This window comes from Melanerpes formicivorus, unplaced genomic scaffold (assembly GCF_026170545.1).
Source record: "Melanerpes formicivorus ecotype bairdi unplaced genomic scaffold, bMelFor1.0.p_v2 SCAF_20, whole genome shotgun sequence".
In the NCBI taxonomy this organism is placed as follows: Eukaryota; Metazoa; Chordata; class Aves; order Piciformes; family Picidae; genus Melanerpes; species Melanerpes formicivorus.
This window is the reverse complement of record NW_027142372.1, coordinates 530,092-549,925: the sequence shown is the minus strand read 5'-3', so window position 1 is coordinate 549,925 and position 19,834 is coordinate 530,092. Positions and strand designations below refer to the sequence as shown.

The 19,834-nt window shown below is 41.1% G+C and overlaps 1 protein-coding gene across 1 annotated transcript; it reads right to left on the bottom strand.

The window, feature by feature from the left end:
- Positions 1 to 305: 305 nt before the first annotated feature.
- Positions 306 to 17,294, bottom strand: LOC137447186 (receptor-interacting serine/threonine-protein kinase 2-like). Its single transcript, XM_068150460.1, has 12 exons — positions 17,227 to 17,294; positions 14,009 to 14,170; positions 12,867 to 13,020; positions 12,515 to 12,670; positions 12,226 to 12,374; positions 9,596 to 9,645; positions 8,048 to 8,209; positions 6,875 to 6,960; positions 5,273 to 5,341; positions 4,280 to 4,424; positions 3,556 to 3,708; positions 306 to 2,430 (listed from the first exon to the last, which is right to left on the bottom strand). Exons 2-12 carry the CDS (start codon positions 14,158 to 14,160, stop codon positions 2,129 to 2,131), a joined length of 1,578 nt encoding a protein of 525 aa, XP_068006561.1. The 5' UTR covers positions 14,161 to 14,170; positions 17,227 to 17,294; the 3' UTR covers positions 306 to 2,128.
- Positions 17,295 to 19,834: the final 2,540 nt, after the last annotated feature.

Below are 19,834 nucleotides of genomic sequence, written 5' to 3'. Positions count from 1 at the left end.
GGCACATCTTTCCCAGAAATCTAAAGTGCCCAGCAGAAGAACTGAACAGAATAATTTATGAAAGCTGATAATTAAGTTTCAACAATATTGCCAATTAAGCTTCAGCAATATTGCCAATTTCTCATAGAAGTCTCTGCATTTTTCACACAGGGGAATAATTATTTGTTTTACTCTGATTATTTTATGCCTTCTAAGCAAGCAAAATACTATGACAGAAGTTCTTTTCCTCACAAGCAGGACATCTTTTTTTTAGCCCAGACTGTTGAAATTTCCCCATTTAAAATACAAACTGAAAAGATTTCAGCTGTGATGTTTAGCTCCTTTAATAAACAAAACTATTGTCAACACATTTTGGTCATACCTTGTTACAATTAAAAGCAATGTCTGTCTCAGGACAGTCTTAAATGAATTGATGTAAACAAAATTGTTTATGGTTCCAGCAGCACTTATAGTATGTGATGTAACAAATTTCTTCTCTCTTAAATGTACCTAGAAAACATACCACTGTACAAATACTAAATTGCAACCAAACTGCTGAGTTCAACACACAGTTTGAAACTGCAGAGAGAACAACAGAGGGAAACAGAATAACATGGCTTTACATTTGAAATACTTGTAGATTTTATGACAAGTTCTCATGCTAATCCAGTTCTGTAAAGCTTGAAGGAATCCCACAAGTGCCTTCAAAAATCCAGTGTCTTACATAACCTCGTTTTCATTATAATTAAAATAGTCTTCCTGCTTTTCTTTGCAGTTCATCAGAACCACCATTTCCAGATGATCAGCTTGGCACCTCTTCCTGGTTTAATTTTACACTTGAACTGCAGGCCTACTTGGAGAACTACACAGATGTAAGGTATTAGCATTTTTATATTTAATAAATGCTTTAAGCCTCACCTCTCCAAAGTGTTGCTATCAGTGCTTGGGGAGGAGTGGCTGGAAAGCAGACCACTGGAAAAGGATCTGGGCATGCCAGTTGAACATGAGCCAGCAGTGTGCCCAGGTGGCCAAGAAGGCAAACAGTACCCTGGCCTGTATCAAAACCAGTGTCCAGCAGGAATAGGGAAGTGATCATGCCCCTGGTGAGGCCACAGCTTGAGTACTGTGCTCAGATCTATATGGCACAGTATAGGAAAGCCATTGAGGTCCTGGGGTGTCTCCAGGGAAGAACAACAAGGCTGGTGAGGGGTTTGGAGGGTGTCATATGAGAAGTGGCTGAGGGAGCTGGGGTTGTTTAGTCTGGAGAAGAGAAGGCTAAGGGGAGATCTTATTGCTCTCTACAACTACCTGAAAGGAGGCTGTAGTGAGGCTGGTGTTGGTTTCTTTTCCCAAGTAACAAGTGATGGGACACTAGGAAAAAATTCTTTACTGACACAGTGGTAAGGCTTTGGAACAAGATGCCCAGGGAGGTGGTGGAGTCGCCATCACTGAAGGTGTCCAAGAAGTCTGTAGATGTGGTGTTTCAGGATATGGTTTAGTGGTCATGGTAGTTGGGTTATGGTTAGTCTTGATGATCTTAAAGGTCTTTTTCAGCCTTAGCAATTCTATGATTTCCAGAGCATGTGAGCATTTGTGAGAACAAAATAACTTCTATGCATAATACAAAATTTCCAAGTCTCACTTAAGGTCCTATGGAAGAAATATTTCTTGCTTCTCTTAAGACTTTCCTTCTAACAGCTGGCTCAGATATGAGGTCACTTTTTTCGCTTTGTCCAGTAACTGTTGTTTACTATCCTTATTTGGAAGGATTTAGTAACAGCTGTTTTTCCAGAGTGTGACCTCCAAAAAATCATGGCCTTTTTTTCCTCTGTTACAGAAATTTAAGGAAATAAGGCATCATCTGTCTTGAACTGCATTTTACTCTGGCATTTACACATTGCACTCCTCCCATCTCTGAGGGAGAATTTCCAAATTAAGATTTGTTACACCAGGCTTGGTAGTTTCTGCAGGCAGTCGTTGGCTTGATCTTTAAATCCAGCTAGCATTTTCCACTAGAGGACTAAAATCCTGGGCTGTAGGAAGAATTGACTTCAGTCAATGGGTTATGAGGAATTAACATCGACATTCCCAGTGGCCAGAGCTCTAATGCACGTAACAAACTGCAAGCAAGTGACGTCCAACAGCTGGTTTACCTTAGGACAGCTGGACAATGGCTGCCTTGTGCCAGAGGACTACATTTGGCTGCTGAAAGGACAGTCACTACGACCTGTGCTGCCTTCTCTCCAAGGCAAAGGCAAGTGTCCAGCAATGCCCGAGCACGGCCAGTCACTGTCGGACAAGAGGAAATTGTTTCATAATCCATTCGGGACAACGTTTGCTGTGAGCGAAGGACGTCGAGGATGTGGTTGAGGCGTCCTTCCGTCATGCAGTTCAGTATGGTCTGTCTCTGGCAGGCTATTATGTGACAGCACCTGCCTTTGCAGCACAGATCTTGAGTGAAAAGGAAACAAAAGGAGATAAACTAAGTGCTCTTTTCTTTCAGAAGTTGTTAGCAAGAAATATAACACCACAAATATAATTTTTGTAGAGGAAAGGAGTAGGAGGAGTTACTTTATTTGCATTACTTGGTCAAAATTAGTCCAAAGGTCAGATTACAGAAAACAGGCATTTGTAAAGATTGTTTAAAGGGAGGAGGCTTTCAGGTCTCACACTGTTCATCCAGCAGCTATACCAAACTTTATGCAAAGCAGCTTGTGTCAACACAGATGAGAAAACTTTGTTCTGTGGAAAGCAGAAGAACAGACAGTTGAGGGTAGGAGGATTGTTTGAAAAATGTAGTGTGGAGCTTGGAATCTGAATGTAAGTCAAAGCCAAGATAGTAGCAAAAGTAAAATGGTCAAGAGCTTTAGGTTCTGTCTCTTTTCATGTCCTTATTAGAACATTTAACTCTGACATTAGTGGGTTTGGCCTACAGCAAATACCATATACCAAGAGAAAAATCAATAACCAAAAGCTGTTGCTGCTTTGAAGAACTTGCCTTTGTCATTCTGATTGTGGCCTATAGATTTCTGTGGTGAACTTTTCTGCATGAGCCAGTCCGTTGATTCATCCAGAAATTACATCATCACACAGAAGTAAATTGAAGTAGAGAATGATGCCCAGCTAGATATGAGAACTATCCTTGACCAACTTGCAAAAAGCTAGCAAAAAAACCCTCCCAAAGTATCACCTCCAGGCAGAGACAGGCTTCACAAACCAGAATCTGGCCTGTTCAGCCTCTGTTCAGTAAGAAGATCTGAGACCATGTAAATAAGGCAATGAAGAGTCTCTCCTCCTAGTTTCTGTGGTCAACAGATACTTTTCAGAACTGTCACCTTGGAAAACAACAAACCAATGTTCTCAGTGGCCAGTGCCTGAACTTTTGAGAATATAGGAGCAGCCACACACACACAAACATGAGACATTTCTATAACATTTGGAGGAGTTATTACACTAAATACCTGAAAATGTGCAAAAAGTTTAGAGAGATTTGTGCCCTCCAGACTTTAAACAATTCAGTCACTAAGATATGGCCAAGGAGAATATTACCACATCAAGTTGCATGTAATGTCTTACCTGTCACTGCTTGATCAGGATGTGTAGGTTGTGATCCATGCTTAAGGGCCAGCGGTAGGTCCTTATGCTGACTGCTTTCTTTGCCTGCAGCTGAACAAGGTAAAGGAGTTGTGCAAAACGAAGAGGATTTTCTACTGTCCAAGCCTGGGTGATCTAGAAAAAGTTTAAGATGAGCAAGATGAGACCCTTGCATTGAATAACAACAGAACATTATCTACAGAAAAAGCTTTTAAAGACGTATGTCTCTCTCTGTGTGACACAAATTTAAACACTCAGATAGGACAAATTCACATTGGAAAGTTCAAAGAAGTTATTTATATAGGAGTGGTGATTACCAGGAATCATTCAACATGTTCATAGCAATAGAGCCTTTTAAAAACCTTTCATTTTTTTTACTGGCAAGTTACAAAAAACCAGATTTTTCCTGGTGGCACAAGGAGTTATGGTTCCCAGGAAGGGCTTGTTCTGTCAAAAGCCACAGAGCAGGGTTCTAAAACCAATTTTATCCAAAAAACCTTTTTGGTCCATACACTTAATCAAAAGGTACTGTGATGTGTCTAGTTTTCTGCAGTGAACTTAGGCTTCAGGTGACACCAGTAGAAGGTACAACTGTATGCTGAGAAGGGACAATTTCACATGGAAAATGACATTTGATAGGGAACAACTGGTAATATTTATCCTTTTCTTAGAATAGATGGAGCTGAACATGTTGCAATGTGGAGACCTTTCTTTGCTGTTGAGTTCTGTGGGGCAGTATTTTCTCTTCCTGCATTATGTGCACTGCTATCAAGTAGAATATTTGGCAGGCTTGGCACTGTGAAAGGCATTTTCTTGCTGATTAAGTGCTTAGGTTTTTGTGGACAGATAACCTGAAAAAGATCAAAATAGAGAAGAATTATTCTTGGAATCCTTGGAATTATTCTTAAAATTCTTGGAAATTTTAATTCCAAAACCTTTTCTAAGTAGTTTTCTCTTGAAATATCAGGCAACAGTATCATGGCTTAGGGCAGGGTGGGTTATGCAGCTGTGGAGCCTACAGATACACTTCATTCAACTTTAGCTGGTTACCTCTGGTCAGTGTGGCAGCACAGATCCATAGACTGACTGTCCTGGGATTTACTGCAGCCCAAGATTGCTTCTGCAGCCTGTGCTGCCAGCAGCAGTGGGTCGCTAAAGGGCTGTTTACAGTTAGCTCTGATCCAGACATGTCACCTTCAGTTCTATCTCTGTACCTTTCAGTATTGGCATGCCTGCCACAAGTGCCAAACCACTTTGAAAATGAGAACAAGCTGTGATTTGGAGTTATCATAAAGCAGTTGGCCTTGCTCTAAGAAAGCTGGCTGAAAATGCTAGGATTCAGCCTAGGACTTTCTCCACTGTACACACTACAAGAAAAGTTTATTTTTGCATTATTTCATTAGGACCTCTTCAAGAAAGAAAGTTTCAGAGCAACTCTTAAGACCAACATCGGAGTCAGCTGCTTGGAAGATGGTAAAGCAGGGGGTTTGTTGGTCAACTGGATGGAGTTACTCTGGTTAGGGACAAAAGTCTAGTCATGAGGTCTGTGGTGACAGGTTGGACTCAATGATCTTTGAGGTCTCTTCCAACCTTAGTGATACTGTGAAAAAGGACTAGGAACACTGCCCCACTGTGAGGCTGGCAGAAGAAACAAGCATCTTAATGAAGTAATCTTGTAAGGCTCATGCCAAGTACTCACCTCTGAATTGCACATGCCTGTCTGCAACGTGTATATTGCTGAACCTTTGCATGCATTAAGTGCTGTCTCCTGGGAAAAAAACAGCACAGTAGCTCTAGTAAGTGTACAATTCACACTTGTTTGGAGCAAGAATTTATACTCACACTAACAATTTTTACTGACTATAAACTATACTGCAAGGTACACTTATAAGCAGTAATAGGGAATTGCACAGGGCAATTCTGCATTTTAACAGATGTCAGTGGGCAGAGAATCTGCCACAACTCTACCATGTTACTCTTTATTGTGATCAAATTTATTTTAAACCCCAGTTTTGATTAATACAGGGGATGGTGAAAATAGCCCTATATTGAGAGAGGGAGAGATTGGGCAAGCTATAACGTGTTTTCCTTGAGGCATCCAAGCAGCAGGGCTATCCTGTGTTTAGTGTGCCAAACTGTCTGCAATAAGGATGTGTCAATACTTGTCACTTTTTTGTACATCTTCAGTGGGTTGTGAAACTGGTTTTTTTCCCCAGTTTCTATACTTCAACATCTGTGAATGGATCCATTTTCAAGAGGCTTCAGTAGCATATTCAGTCATTTTGAACACATTATCAGTTTAGTTGTTTGAAAAATTAACAGTGCTTTTTGCTAATTTAGCAAATACAAAGATAAAACCTTGCTCAAGGGAAAGTGAAGCATGAGATGATTGAATATTTGACAGCACAATCCTAAGTAAACTCTGACAGTAGTAAAAAAGACTTATACAATAATTCTACCACCTACTACAACACTGATCAAGTCTGGTCTGTAGTCTCAGAATGCGATTGCAACATGGAGAAATGACCCAGCATGCATTGACATAAACAACTCACATAAGTACAGCAGTGAAACTGACAGCACATCACGGGTTGTGTAAATCCAGATGGAGTCAGGACACTTGTTCAAAGGCTGAAGTGTCTGTCACTAGCTTCCTGACTCTGAGTTAACCAGATAGGGTACTAGCTATATTTGTGACAGTCAGATTTGTGCCAGATTTCCCATGGCAGCATAGACATATATGGAGTTAGCTGTGTGCCTCAACCCTTGGCTGTTGCCCCATCCACTCCTGTGGTATCAAAGAACCTTCCTAGACCCTAAGACAAGCAGTGTTCTCTGTCTGAAGCACATCAATTTAGCAGCAGTGAAGCATACAGAAAAATGCCAATACTGGTATTACTTCAACAGGTACAAATACTGCCTAAGTTTTGGACTAAATATCTTCTCACCAGTACATACAACAGAATTTGTCCTTGGTTCTAGCCCTAATCTGATTTGTTTGAGGCTGATATTTGTTCTCACTCACATGGGCTTATGAGTCTGGCTCCAGCTGGTGACTGGAAAGAAGCTGTCACATTTTACAATTCCAGGTGGCAACTGACAGAGTTTCTGGGAGGCATCACAATATTTATTTTCTACAATTCCTGAATGAACCTGAAGTGCCAAAGGGCACCCTCCAGGTCTCTCTCATGTCTGATAAAACAAGGAAAACAAAACCTTTCCTAGGTTTGGACCACAAAGACTATAACTGAAAGAATCAATTAATGTCTGTGGAGGAAAAGTAAATTGAATTTGCACTAACCTTTGCATCCATTAGATTGTAGATTGCTGTGGAAATTGCCTCCTTATTCATACTAGCCACAATTCCAGTTAGAAGGTCTGCACATTCTGCAGGAATAATAAAGCATCTTAAATACCACATTGTGTATGAAAGCATGTATATATATTTAGGCATTAGCATATTACAGCCAACTTTACTATTATGTTCTTAAATGTTCATACAGATGTAGTGAACTTATTTGGAAAAGGGTTACACATGTCTTGTATAACTATGACAGAAAAGCTGTATGCAGATTGCTTCCTCAGCACTTCAGCTTTGAAAATTTGTTCAGCTTTGGGCCCCTCACTACAAGACAGACACTAAGATGCTGGAGAAGGGCGATAATGGATCTGGAGAACAGGTCTTACGAGGAGCAGCTGAGGGACCTGGGGTTGTTTATCCTGGAGAAAAGCAAGCTCAGGGGCGACCTTCTTAGTCTCTATAACTCCCTGGATGGATGTTGTAGTGAGATGGGTGTCAGTCTCTTCTACTTAATAGCATCGGATAGGATGAGAGGAAGTGGCCTCAACTTGCACCAGGAGAGATTTAGGTTGGACTTTATAGAAAATTTCACTGCAAGGATTCTTGAACATTGGAATAGACTCCCCAGAGAGATGGTTGAATCCCCATCCCTGGAGGTGTTTAAATGAGGCAGAGATGTGGTGCTGAGGGACATGGTTTAGCATCAGACTTAATAAAGTTAGAGAATGGTTGGACTCTGATCTTACAGGTCTTTTCCAACCAAAACAGTTCTAGGATTCTAAAGTTTGACATTTTTTGGCTACATTTTCAGAAACAGATGAAAAACATAATTCCACTAAAGTAAGCAAAGTTGTGTTCAAAGTGAACTGGTTTTGTATTGGACTGAAGAATGCTGAAGGTAGGTTGATCTTTGTTAAACTAGTGTTGTATATAGCTGATAATATCCCTTCCTTTATTTGTACTCATTTTCATATGTTAGTAAACACAGTTTTGGAGATAAGGAAGCCATTTCTGGCAGGAAGCTTGAGTTAGAAAATACATCTACAGCATTTTTGTGAACTGAAGTACTGCCACTTCAGTTACTCTGTCATTGATTTAGAGTGCTAGAACAATGTTTCCAGCAAGACTATCTCCATTACAAATCTTCCAAAGAAAGTAAATCCTGAATCTTACCTGCACTACATGGTCTACAATTTGATTCTTGATGCCAGCACAGAGAAATGAGGTGCAACAGTTTGTTCCTCTCAGGCAAATCACTTGGTATAAACTTCTCTGAAATGCCAGGCCGCAAACTGCTGCAGATTCCTGTCAAAACTTCCAGCGGGGTTGTTTGACCTGCAATTTATAGGGAAATGTCAGTGCAGAAAACATGAAAGTCTTCAGGACTCTTATATTCAGTGTAAGTTATTTGGTGTATTTTAAAAGAAAGACTGCTGTTTCTAAAGCAAAAGTACATTAACACTCTGGTATATGCAAGCCTTTAACTCCCTGTGTATGCTAACCTGTAACAGTAACTCTAGCTACTTACTGCAGCAGGGCATCTCAGGATAGAGACCTCTGTCCAAATCACTCACAAACAGATCTGTAAATGCACATTATGAGCTACATGCACAGACACCTCAGGAATACATGTCATTATTAGGAGTATATTCTAAGCACACCATTTTATCTAAAGCCTTACACCTCAATTTTGAGACTATAACTTGTACCAAAAAAACAGTAAAATCTTTGGGCAGCCACAAGATGGCAGCCATAAGTTGTATGAACACTGAGGTTTTCTTCTACACATGATATTTCTGAAAGGTGCCCAACCTGTAAAATACAGGAGTGCCTCAATCAGTTTTGCCATGTAGAATGGAGCCTGTGGCAAAGAAGCCTTTAACTGATCTCCACTTCCAGGTTTGACAGTGTTCTGGGCAACCTGATCTAGTTGAGGATGCCCCTGCTGACTGCAGAGGAGGTTGGACAAGAGGACCTTTGGAGGTCCCTTCCAACCCATACCATTCTGTGATTCTATGAAACAGGGACTGTTCCTAGACTCTGACATTTATTACACAATGCTTTGCAACCTAAGTTCTTTAAATCTGCTTGCCCTTCCATCTAAGAAAATAAGTTTCCCTGTTTACTGAACAGAATTCAGCATGAATTAGCATTTCTTGACTAGGACCTGAAACTCATGGCAGCTTTAAAAAGGAGCATTCTGCCCACCTGGTCACATTTTGCTGCTTGTCACTAAAATGTTCCCTGACTTTATAATGACAATTGTCAAATACAAAGTTGTATTCTTCCTCACTAAAGGCAAGCAGAAAACACAATTCAGTAGCAAAGTGCTTCAGCAAGGTCAGAGAGATGATGCAAGTCGAGTAAGAAGCTGTGCCTTTCTCCTTCAGAGAGATCAGCTTCTTTGGAAACCCTCAGGATTTCACAGAATCACCAAGGTTGGAAGAGACCTCAAAGATCATCAAGTCCAACCTGTCACCACAGACCTCATGACTAAACCATGGCACCAAGTGCCATGCCCAATCCCCTCTTGAACACCTAAGGGTTAAGAGATTCTAATCTTTACATCCCATAATGTGAATCTTTGTGATGTAACAGTAATAGAAGGCAGAGACATCTGAAAAGACAGTGCTGTTTGTGTCATAATTTCCCTATGATAAGGGAATTGGTGGAAAAGATAAGGGTAACACAGAGTCTGCCATGAACGACAGAGATAAATACCTTCAAAAGGTTTCCGTCTGCTTAGGCTCTCCCAGCACAGCATTCCAAAACTGAAAGAAAAGGACAAAAGATCAGCCACTAGTCATTAGTTTGCAATCCATGTCTATGGTCTTGTTTCCAAGAGCAAGGTTATTGGGTTAAGTGAAAGGAGTTTTTCAAGGCAGAGGCTACCCAACTCTTTCCCAATTTGGAAAGATCCTTTTCCCTGCATGATTTAAGTTTCAGTTTTCAGCTGAGCTGTTCTTATCAATCAATAAGAATTACTTTTTAATTTTGTTTTTTAAACATCAAGGTCAACATTTCAGGTGACCCTTCTATCTCTACTTGCTCTTGTCAGTTGCAGAAGTTTCCGTCATCCTTTATCATTTTTGTTTTGTTTTCAAGTAATTTAGGTGCTCCAGAGGGTTGGAGCACCTCTCCTATGAGAACAGGCTGAGAGAGGTGGGGTTCTTCAGTTTGGAGAAGAGAAGGGCCTGAGGAGACCTAATTGTGACCTTCCTGTATCTGAAAGGGGCCTACAAGAAAGCTGGCGAGGGACTTTTTAGGGTGTCAGGTAGTGACAGGACTAGGAGGAATGGTTCCAAGCTACAGAAGGGGAGATTTAGATTAGATGTTAGGAAGAAGTTCTTCACTATAAGGCTGGTGAGACACTGGAATAGGTTGCTCAGGGAGGTGGTACAAGCCCCATCCCTGGATGTTTTTAAGGCCAGGCTAAATGGGGCTCTGGGCAACCAGCTCCAGTGTGAGGTGTCCCTGCCCATGGCAGGGGCATTGGGATGAAATGATCCTTGAGGTACCTTCCAACCCTAACAATTCTGTGAAGTAGCACATAAAAGAGTTGGACTCTTCAGCTTAGCAAAAACTCAGTTCTGACTCACTGCCTGTCTCATTTCTTCAGCAAATTTTGTTGGGGCTACAAATTCCTTTTACCTTATCTAACATCCTGGGAAGTATTCCAGTGACATCATAGATCTACATATACCACTCACAACCCACATGGTTTATAATGTGTGGTTGGTTGATAAAAAACTGAGTTTGCAAAATCAGAGTTAGAAGCAAAGAGGCTGCTTGAAAAGAGAAAACAGGTTATGAATGAGTTGGAAGCAAGGAGATCTAAAGGGGAAGAAGCAGTTTTACGAAACCCCCTTCTTCTTACTTGTATATCTTGCTGTAGTGCTGAACTATAATGTTGGAAATAACTCCATCTTCTGCCTTATTTCCCTGGGAAATCTGAAAGTGCTTTTCCTTAAATGCCTTCCAGGCATACTAATGTCACGTGGACATACATGTAAATTACATGTACTTAATATTTCATATGACACATACTTTTGTTTTCTGTAGCACCACTGTCTAGACATGCACGTCTCACGTACTGAGTCACATCTGAGAATCTAAAATTATAGAAGAGTGACATGTTGCAAAATTAATTATGCAACCTGAAAGTAAGCCTCCACTCTTCCTGACAAAAGAAAAAGTGTATATGAACAACATCACATCAGTCATATAATTTATAGGTCTCTCAAGTGTATGCATTATTTCACTCATCTTCAGGGCTTGGACTTGATGATCTTTGAAGGTCCCCTCCAACCCCTAACATCCTATGATCCTATGATCTTAGAGACCAATAACTAAGGCTGAGAGACCTGGGGCTGTTTAGCCTGAAGAAAAACAGATTAAGAGGGGATCTTCTCAATGCTGATCAATATCTAATGGGAGCAGGGTGACAAGATGAGGCCAGACTCTTGTCAGTGATGCCCGGCAACAGGACAAGGGTCAGTGGGTACAAACTGGAACATGCTAAGTTCCACCTAAACACAAGGGAAACTTTTTTACTGGAGCAGGCTGCCCAGAGAGATTGTGGACTCTCGTATTCTGTAGAGATTCCAAACCCATTGAGACACCATCCCAGGTGACCCAGGTGACCCTGCTTCTATGACAGTAAAGCAGGAGTTTAAATTTGTTGCTTCCATAAAAGATCAGAAAGCAGAAGTGTGGTCATGCTTCAAATTCATTCCTGATGTTAATCCACAGGCTCTGTACACTGGCTGTAGAGACAGCAGTTGCAATTTGAGGTTGCCTCATTTATTGAGGAATCTAACATCCAAAAGGGACATGTGGCCTTATGTAATCATTCTCCTTTGGATAAGTCACTTTATTAAAAAGTATGAATGTTCAGTGGCTTAGGAGATTATTTTAGCAGAGTCTTAATGGGACACTACTGAGACAGAGGTTTTAGCTTAATCAGGGGCTTGTCTAGGTGTAAACAATTCTTCTTGAAACTAAAGCCAACACCAGCTCATGCTTAGAATCTACGTAAAGTAGTTAGTAGGTTTCTAAATATATCTGAACGTTTTGGCATCTATATTACACTTGTAAAACATTTAGGTCTGTTGTATAAATATTTATATAACAAACTTTGAGAACAGTTCTTAACCTTGGTATTTTATTCTCCAAATATGGGGACCTTTAAAAGTAAATCACTGCTGTAATTGGCCTCGTGTGGAATACTATCCTCCTGCTTTTTGCGGAGCTAGCATTTTTACTGTAGTGTCTTTGACAGTAAGTACTTCAGCAACACTGTAGAACATAGCAAGGACTGGGTATGATTTGCTCTTAGAAATCCCATTCACCTGTAAATATCAGCTTCCTGGGAAGGAAGGCCTCCTTCAAGTATTTCAGGAGGGAGATACACCAAGTTGTGGCAGTTTCTTTGATTGCAGTTCTGCAAGTCTGACTTCAGCTTCTGGTTCTTCCAGTTGGTTAGACCATAATCTGATATCTACAGATGGGAGTAAAAGTAAATTTTACTAACAATACCTCAGAGTCCTGGTAGTAAATGGTAACTAGTAGGATAAGTACACGCAACAGTAGGACAATCACTGGATTTTACATGAACAGGCTAAAAGTAGAAGCTCCTACCTTGGCTCTGTACTGCATGTCCAAAAGGACGTTAGAAGGTTTCAGGCTGCCGTGGCAGCAAGCAGGTTCGAGGCTGTGAAGGTGATGCAGCCCTTCAGCCACATCTGACAGGATCCTTATGAGCAAGGGAAATGGAAGCTCTGGGTACAGCTGACACTGAGGAACAGAAAAGACAGGGTTTGGCAGTGTGAAATTGTTACTATTTGTGTTTTCGTTTGCATGAAGAAGTACAATATCAGAGCTAAAGAACAGACTGACTGTGACTGCTGCCTATCATTTACGTGCTGGTTGTTCTCCCATGGCTGACCTTGTAATTAATTTTGTCACACAAAAGATGACTTCTTTTATGTACCTCATGGATGAGCGAGTGGAGCGATCCATTGTTCATCCATTCAGTCACTATCCCCACAAGTCCCTGGTAGTGGTAAATCCCAAGAGGAGGCAGGAGACGTTCAGACTCGCAGCATTTGATGCTTGCTATATCCTGAAGTAACAACTTCCACTCTCTGTAAATAAGATAAAGGGTTAGAAGCAGATAGACTGAAGGGAGTCTCATGAAAGCAACTGAACTTCTGCTACAGACTCAATTTCTGTTAATTGTATGTTTGATTTTAAAGATCTGCTTATGGTGCTTTTGAGCTGAAAACTTACTGAAATTAAAATCCAGTTGATTTCAACAGATCTGAGCTCATTCTCATTACTCTAACCAGCCTTTACACTGAAAGTTCAGTGCCAGTTTCTCCTATTTGCTGTGTTGACTCACAAGCCTGTAAACTAATTACTGGAAGTAATTCACAGTTTTAACATTTATTTCCACAAATCTAAATATTTATCATCAGCACACAGTTAAGCATTTTGCAGCTGCAGTGAAACAGCTTATTCTCCCAGCTTTCCTAAAATGTGTGTAGTGTAAACAAGGGACCAGAATAGTAGAGAGAGAGAAAAGCACGAGTGAGTGGCTTTAGCTTTAGGAAGCAAGTTGGAGTGAAAAGATGTCAAATCAGGATAGCCTGTGAAATTCAAAGCAAAGTGGAATGTTGATTTCTGTAACTTTAGCTACTTTATTCTGGAGTTTGCTTGATTGAAAGAAAATGTGGGTAGGGGATTACAAAATTAATGGACTTCTGTTGTCTAAACCCAAGCAATCCTCCTCCCAACCACCAAGAGAAACCTCTTAAAATTTTAACCTCCAGAAATATGTAACCCCATAACATGCTGAGTATTACTGATCAGGATTTGTAGACATCATTACAGTAGAGATAATTAATCACTTCAGGATAAAGCTTTACTCTTATAAACACATCTAACAAAACACAGAGCTTGTGTCTCAGCGTATCTGCTTCCACATTGCCTCTTGGCAAACTCAGGATTTGTAAGAGTGGAGATGTGTTTAGGGATCAGATGATCCTGGGCATGCTGTGATTCACGCTAGTGCCATCACTGCAGGTGTATACTGCTCACGTGTGTGGTTAGCTGGTCAAATAAGGCACATACCTCCTTGTACTGTCCTGGCTGGTCAGCAGCTTCACAGAGATATGGGTGTTCCAAGAAAAATGAAAGGCTTTGAGTGCAAAGCCTGAACCTGTCCTGGTCAAGGTGAAGCTATCCAAATCTTCCTGGGCTACTGTAGGTAATGATTTGGCCATTTCTTGATGGCTGGTTAGGAGAAAGAAAAAAAAAAGGCATAAAATAATTTTAAAATGAAGCACTACTTTGTAGAATAGAATAGAATAGACCAGACCAAACCAGACCAGACCAGACCAGCTTGGAAGAGACCTTCAAGATCATCGTGTCCAACCTATCATCCAAGAACACCCAACCAACTAAACCATGGCACCAAGCACCCCATCAAATCTTCTCCTAAACACCTCCAGTGATAGCAACATCACCACCTCCCCAGGCAGCCCATTCCAATGGGCAATCACTCTCTCCATGAAGAATTTCTTCCTAACATCCAGTCTAAACCTCCCCTGGTGCAGCTTGAGACTGTGTCCTCTTGTTCTCCCAGGCAAGCAGCACCAGAAGAGACCAGCCCCCACCTGGCTACAGTATCACAGTATCACCAAGGTTGGAAGAGACCTCAAAGATCATTGAGTCCAACCTGACTCCCTTCAGGTAGTTGTAGACAGCACGAAGGTCTGCCCTGAGCCTCCTCTTCTCCAGGCTAAGCAACCCCAGCTCCCTCAGCCTCTCCTCACAGGGCTGTGCTCCAGACCCCTCCCCAGCTTTGTTGCCCTTCTCTGGACACCTTCCAGCACCTCAACATCTTTCCTAAACTGAGGGGCCCAGAACTGGACACAGGGCTCAAGGTGTGGCCTAACCAGTGCTGAGTACAGGGCACAATGACCTCCCTGCTCCTGCTGGCCACACTGTTCCTGATGCAGGCCAGGATGCCATTGGCCTTCTTGGCCGCCTGGGCACACTGCTGCCTCATGTTCAGCCTACTATGAACCATACCCCCAGGTCCCTCACTGCCTGGCCACTCTCCAGCCACACTGACCCCAGCCTGTAGCACTTGTCATTAGTAACACTTGTCATTAGTAACAAAGCACAGTGAAGCTACATGACTCCTTACTTCCCAAATAACTATTAAACCTGATCCAAGAGGCTTCCTTTTACCACTCTGCATTAGAGTTCCCTTATACCAACAGGGAAAATGCACTAATTGCAAAGGAGTGTCTCAACCATAATTTGCTATCTGAGGCTGCAAGGTACTAATGAATTGCTCATTATTTCCATCTGATGACTTTGAAATGTTGGGCCATAATATATAAATATATAAATGTGATTTTAAAGTGATACTGAATTGTGTAAGCAAACTTGTCTGTTACATGCTAGGCTAGTATAGTTTCCCTACTTCTCATAAAAAAGGCAATTATTCACTAACTCATATCACTGTGTTCTGCATCCTTCCTGCAACTCTTTAATACAGTACCACATATGAACACAAAAGTAAGGTAAAAGGCCAGTTTTCTGGCAGAACTCTGCTCAATGGAGTTGTGTCTTTATAGCAGCCTCTACTTGGGCAGTCCTCTCTCTATACAGTACCTCTCCAGGGCAGTCCTCTCTCTATACAGTACCTCTCCAGGGCTATCTGAATGTCTCAGACCCAAAACATGGTAATGCATGTGGATTAATCTCTTCAAAGCACAACTATGTTACTGCACAAATAACTTTTTTATTACATCTGTGAAGCTACATTAGAGATAACCAAAGTCAGTGGTGAAAGAGGAAAACTAGAAAATAGTTGGGATAAAAACATTGGTAAGGATTGCTGCAAGACCAGTGGCTAGTGAGTCAGAAGAACTCAGACTGGAATACTCCCTTCAGAGGTTCAGTAGACTGGGGCTAGAAAAAGAAACACAAGGGAACTGAAGGAACAGGGTTAAAAATTTGAAATGATCAGGAAGTTATGTTGAGTATGAATTGTGTCCTGCTAGAAGATGGGCTCTACAAAAAGAGCTCCTTGGAGCAGAAAGCCTGGAAGTCTTCTGACTTCAAGCAGATCCCTTGTTCTCCACAAGGGGAATAGAAACAAAAACCTGAAGATAACTTTGCCAGTGCTCATGGCTGAGCTGCTTTTAGTTCATGGCCAATTTATTTTCAGTTGATCCCGGCTGTGCCACACTGGCACATTCACAGAGGGGTGCTAAGATCAGGTTTGCATCTAACCATGATCAAAATGCAAATAGGAATTCTATAGCTGATTTGCCAGTTTGGCTTGAGCAGTATTTGATGATGAGAAGAGAGTACAGCTGAATTTTTTGCTTTCTGTTTTGAGAATGTAGTTTGAAAGCAATAGTTGCCTTAGGTGCTTCACTTAGGGTTTTCCTAAAGAATAAATCCAATATGGTGTGAAGCTGATGGGCAGGTCAAAAGTTTCGTAACAATTGATAAGAATCTTCTGAATGGAGTTAAATTTCCAAAAGAGCCGTTTATCCTTTAAAGTTCCAAAGACAGACCACACAGATCTACCAATGCTAAATATAAAGGAGGTAATCAAAAGCTTGGCAGGAGCAAAATTATGCCTAATTTTCATTGTATACTACACTACATAATAATGTAAATAGCCAAAAGAATTTGCTCAAGTCCAAATATAGTACAAGGAACATAAATCTTTCTCTGTTACAAACCACAACATACCAAATACCATTCTCCCTGTATCTTGATTTTGTATATGTTTTTACACCTCATCCTTGAGTAATTTGCTGACAACCCTAAAGTGGGTCTTTTATTTATCCAGGTAGCTAACCAGATTCTTAAAACCATTGGAAGGACTAACCTTGGAATATGAGACTATGACAGAATCACAGTAACAAAATCGCTACCCTGATTGCAGATTTGCTATCAAAGCCATCTATTACATAGTTTTGCTCTTCTGAATGCTTTTTCTCCCAGACCCTTTCAAAAACTATAGAATCACAAAACAAATATTTCTTAAGTGACCTTTGCAATGAAGGGTTACAGATTATTTTTTAGTAAGACACTAAAAAGTCTCAGACAACTTTGCCATCCTCCCTCAGCTAGGCAGGCAGGGGCAGGAGGGAAGCTGGTGCAAATCCTTTTATTTGAAGTGGCTCACTTCAAAATTAGCTTTTAAAAAGTAGTTAACAGCAAAGATGCTTTCATTAGTATGAGAGAAACTCTACATTATGGTAATAGATTATGGTAAGAGACTCAATAAAAGAAATCAGAAACAAAAATCAGCTTACCCCTGGAAACACTGGCATAAAAGCTACGGAGCAGCAAAGTGAAACTACTTGTAGACACCAAGTGCTAGCTGGCTTTGAGCTGCATTCAAACACAGCTCGAGCTTTCCTGCATGAGTCAGCTTCTTGTTGATCTCTCCTGCTATTGGCTGCCTGCAAACATCTAAAATTTCCTGGTTGTGTGTAGAAGCTGTAACTCTTTAGTAGCTGCAGATGAGTTTGCACTGGCTGATTTGTTAACTGCCTGTTATTAAGGAGAGGAATTACAGAAAAGGAGGTTGGATAGCTACTTTTTGCCACAAGGAGGAATGCTGAGAGGGAAAGCTATGTAAAAACACCATATTGGATACAGCCCAAATGCAGCCCAGCATGTAGAGCTGCTTGCAGATTGTGCAGCTGATGCAGTAGATCAAGCCAACAGCACAACTACAAAATCCCTTTAAATTTTTTAAGTCAAGTTGATCTTAAAACAGGATGAAAACGGCCTTTTTTCCTTTCCTGTTTTTTTCCTTTTCTTTTTCCTGGTCATAGGTTAGGTAAGCATAGAGGTTAACATTAGGTTGCAAAGAAGGATCAATTGGTTGCCATGTAGCTCTGCTGAAAAGGATGTAGGTGTCATACTGGAAGTTAAGTTGATCATGAGCCAATACGAGTGTGTTCTCATCACAGGTGGGAAAGTTGCATGCTGGGCTACATTGGGAATACATTCAGCAAAGAGAGAAGTCATCATTTCTCAAGTACTCAGAAATGGGGAGGCTGAATCTGAAGTACTGTAGGCAACTTTAAGGTCCTCACTTCAAAATGGATGATGTAGGCAGCCACCAAGATGAGGCCCTAAAGCACGCAACTTAAAAAGAGAAGTTGAGGGAGCTGGTCTTGTTTAGTCAAGTGATAAAGGCTGATAGAAGCCTACAGCTTCTTGAAAGTCAGTTATGAAGAGAAAGCCAAATTCTTCTCCACAGTGGCAAGTAACAATGGCATAGACAGATGTCTTTACTACAGAGGTTCAAGTCAGATGCTGGAAAAAGGTTTTCACTAGGTGGGTAAGGCAGTACTGGAATAGGCCACTCAGGTTGCAGAGTCTCAATCCTTTAAGGTTTTTCTAGCCTCAGGTAGGCAAAGCTGTAGCTGTCCTGATCCAGCACTGCTTCGAGCAGGAGACTTGGCTAGATAATGCCAAAAGTCCAGAATTTCTTTAATTTTATGAAAACTATGTCAAGCCTAGTTGTATTCCTGCTGAGCCCCCAGCATATACATTCACACTGAAGGTTGATGGAGCTGAATGAATTTAGGAGAAACAGTCACTTCAATTGATCAAATTTCAAACTTTCCAGTCCATGAGGACTGCTTTTATTTAGAGAGTCTGACTTTAAAAACCAGTGTCTGTCAATGAGATTCCGTCCACAGACTTCTGTTGGGTTTGGATCAAATCCTAACCCTGCAGTAGGGAGGGAACAAGCAGAAGGGAAGTTACCTAATCTTCCCATGATCATGGGAAAGCCCCTTATGTCTAAAAATCATATGGTTAGGGCTCCAGGGCCTGAGAGGAAGCACACTACAAACAGGAAATGTGCAGTGCACTTCATGTAGAGTGCATTGTTTCCTGACAGCTATCTGGCAAGCATCAGCTTTCCCTGCCCTCCACACCCCCTCCAAAAGTGAAATTAGTATGAGGGAACTGAAGCAGCAAAGGTAAAAGAGATAGGCTGTAGTGCTTGTGGAGAAGGCTGGAAGCATGTCAAGCTGCTGTGGCCATGTAATCCTTCTCCCCTTGGCTTTGATTCATCAATAACACATTCATTTGTGTCCATAGTCTACATTTCTGTAGAAATACATTTTAAATGTTTTCCTCTGTTTAAGGTATTAATTTGTCAGACTCAGAGTGTACTGCATCAGAATCACAGCTGTTCAAAATCCTTACAACAATTTAAAGAAACTTCTTAGGGAGAGCTTTGTAGATGGTTTGAAGGACTTAATTTTGCAGAAATTCTTTCATACTTAGTCTTAGACATTTCTGTATTTTTAGAATATCAAGTGCTGGGGGAATACAAGAGCAATCCTGGATTTGTTTACTCCTTTTGGTTATTTACTTGTGTTATCCTTTTATTTCTAGACCAGCAGCATTCCAGTATTTGAAGGGGCTTGCAGGATGGATGGAGAGGGACTTTGTACAATGGCATATAGTGACAGGATGAGGAGTAATGGCTTCCAACTGGAAGAAACTAGATTTAACTTAGACATTAGGAAGAAATTCTTCCCCATGAGGGTGGTGAGGCACTGGAACAGGTTGCCCTGAGAAGTTGTGGAGGCTTCAACCCTGGCAGTGTTCAAAGCCAGATTGGGTGGGCCTTGAGCAACTTGGTCTATGAAGAGGTGTGCCTGCCCATGGCAGTAGGGGTGAAATTAGATGATCTTTAGGGTCCCTTCCACCCTAAACCATTCTATGATTCAATGACTATTTTAATCGTAAAACCCCCTCAGCATAAAACTATAAAGCTTAATTTTAACCCATATTCAGAGAAAACAGAAACATACAAGGCAATCTGCAGTGCAAGTGTAAACTAATTAAACAGCATTATTCCCAAACATGTTAATTAAAAAGCAGCAGTTA

Excerpts from the sequence above, each read along its gene's own strand:
- LOC137447186 (XM_068150460.1), bottom strand. The coding sequence starts at position 14,160 with ATGGCCAAATCATTACCTACAGTAGCCCAGGAAGATTTGGATAGCTTC. Across the intron at positions 9,646-12,225 it reads CAGGAAGCTGATATTTACAG|TTTTGGAATGCTGTGCTGGG; the intron begins GTGAATGGGATT and ends CTTTTCTTTCAG. Across the intron at positions 3,709-4,279 it reads GAACTCAACAGCAAAGAAAG|ATCACCCAGGCTTGGACAGT; the intron begins GTCTCCACATTG and ends AACTTTTTCTAG.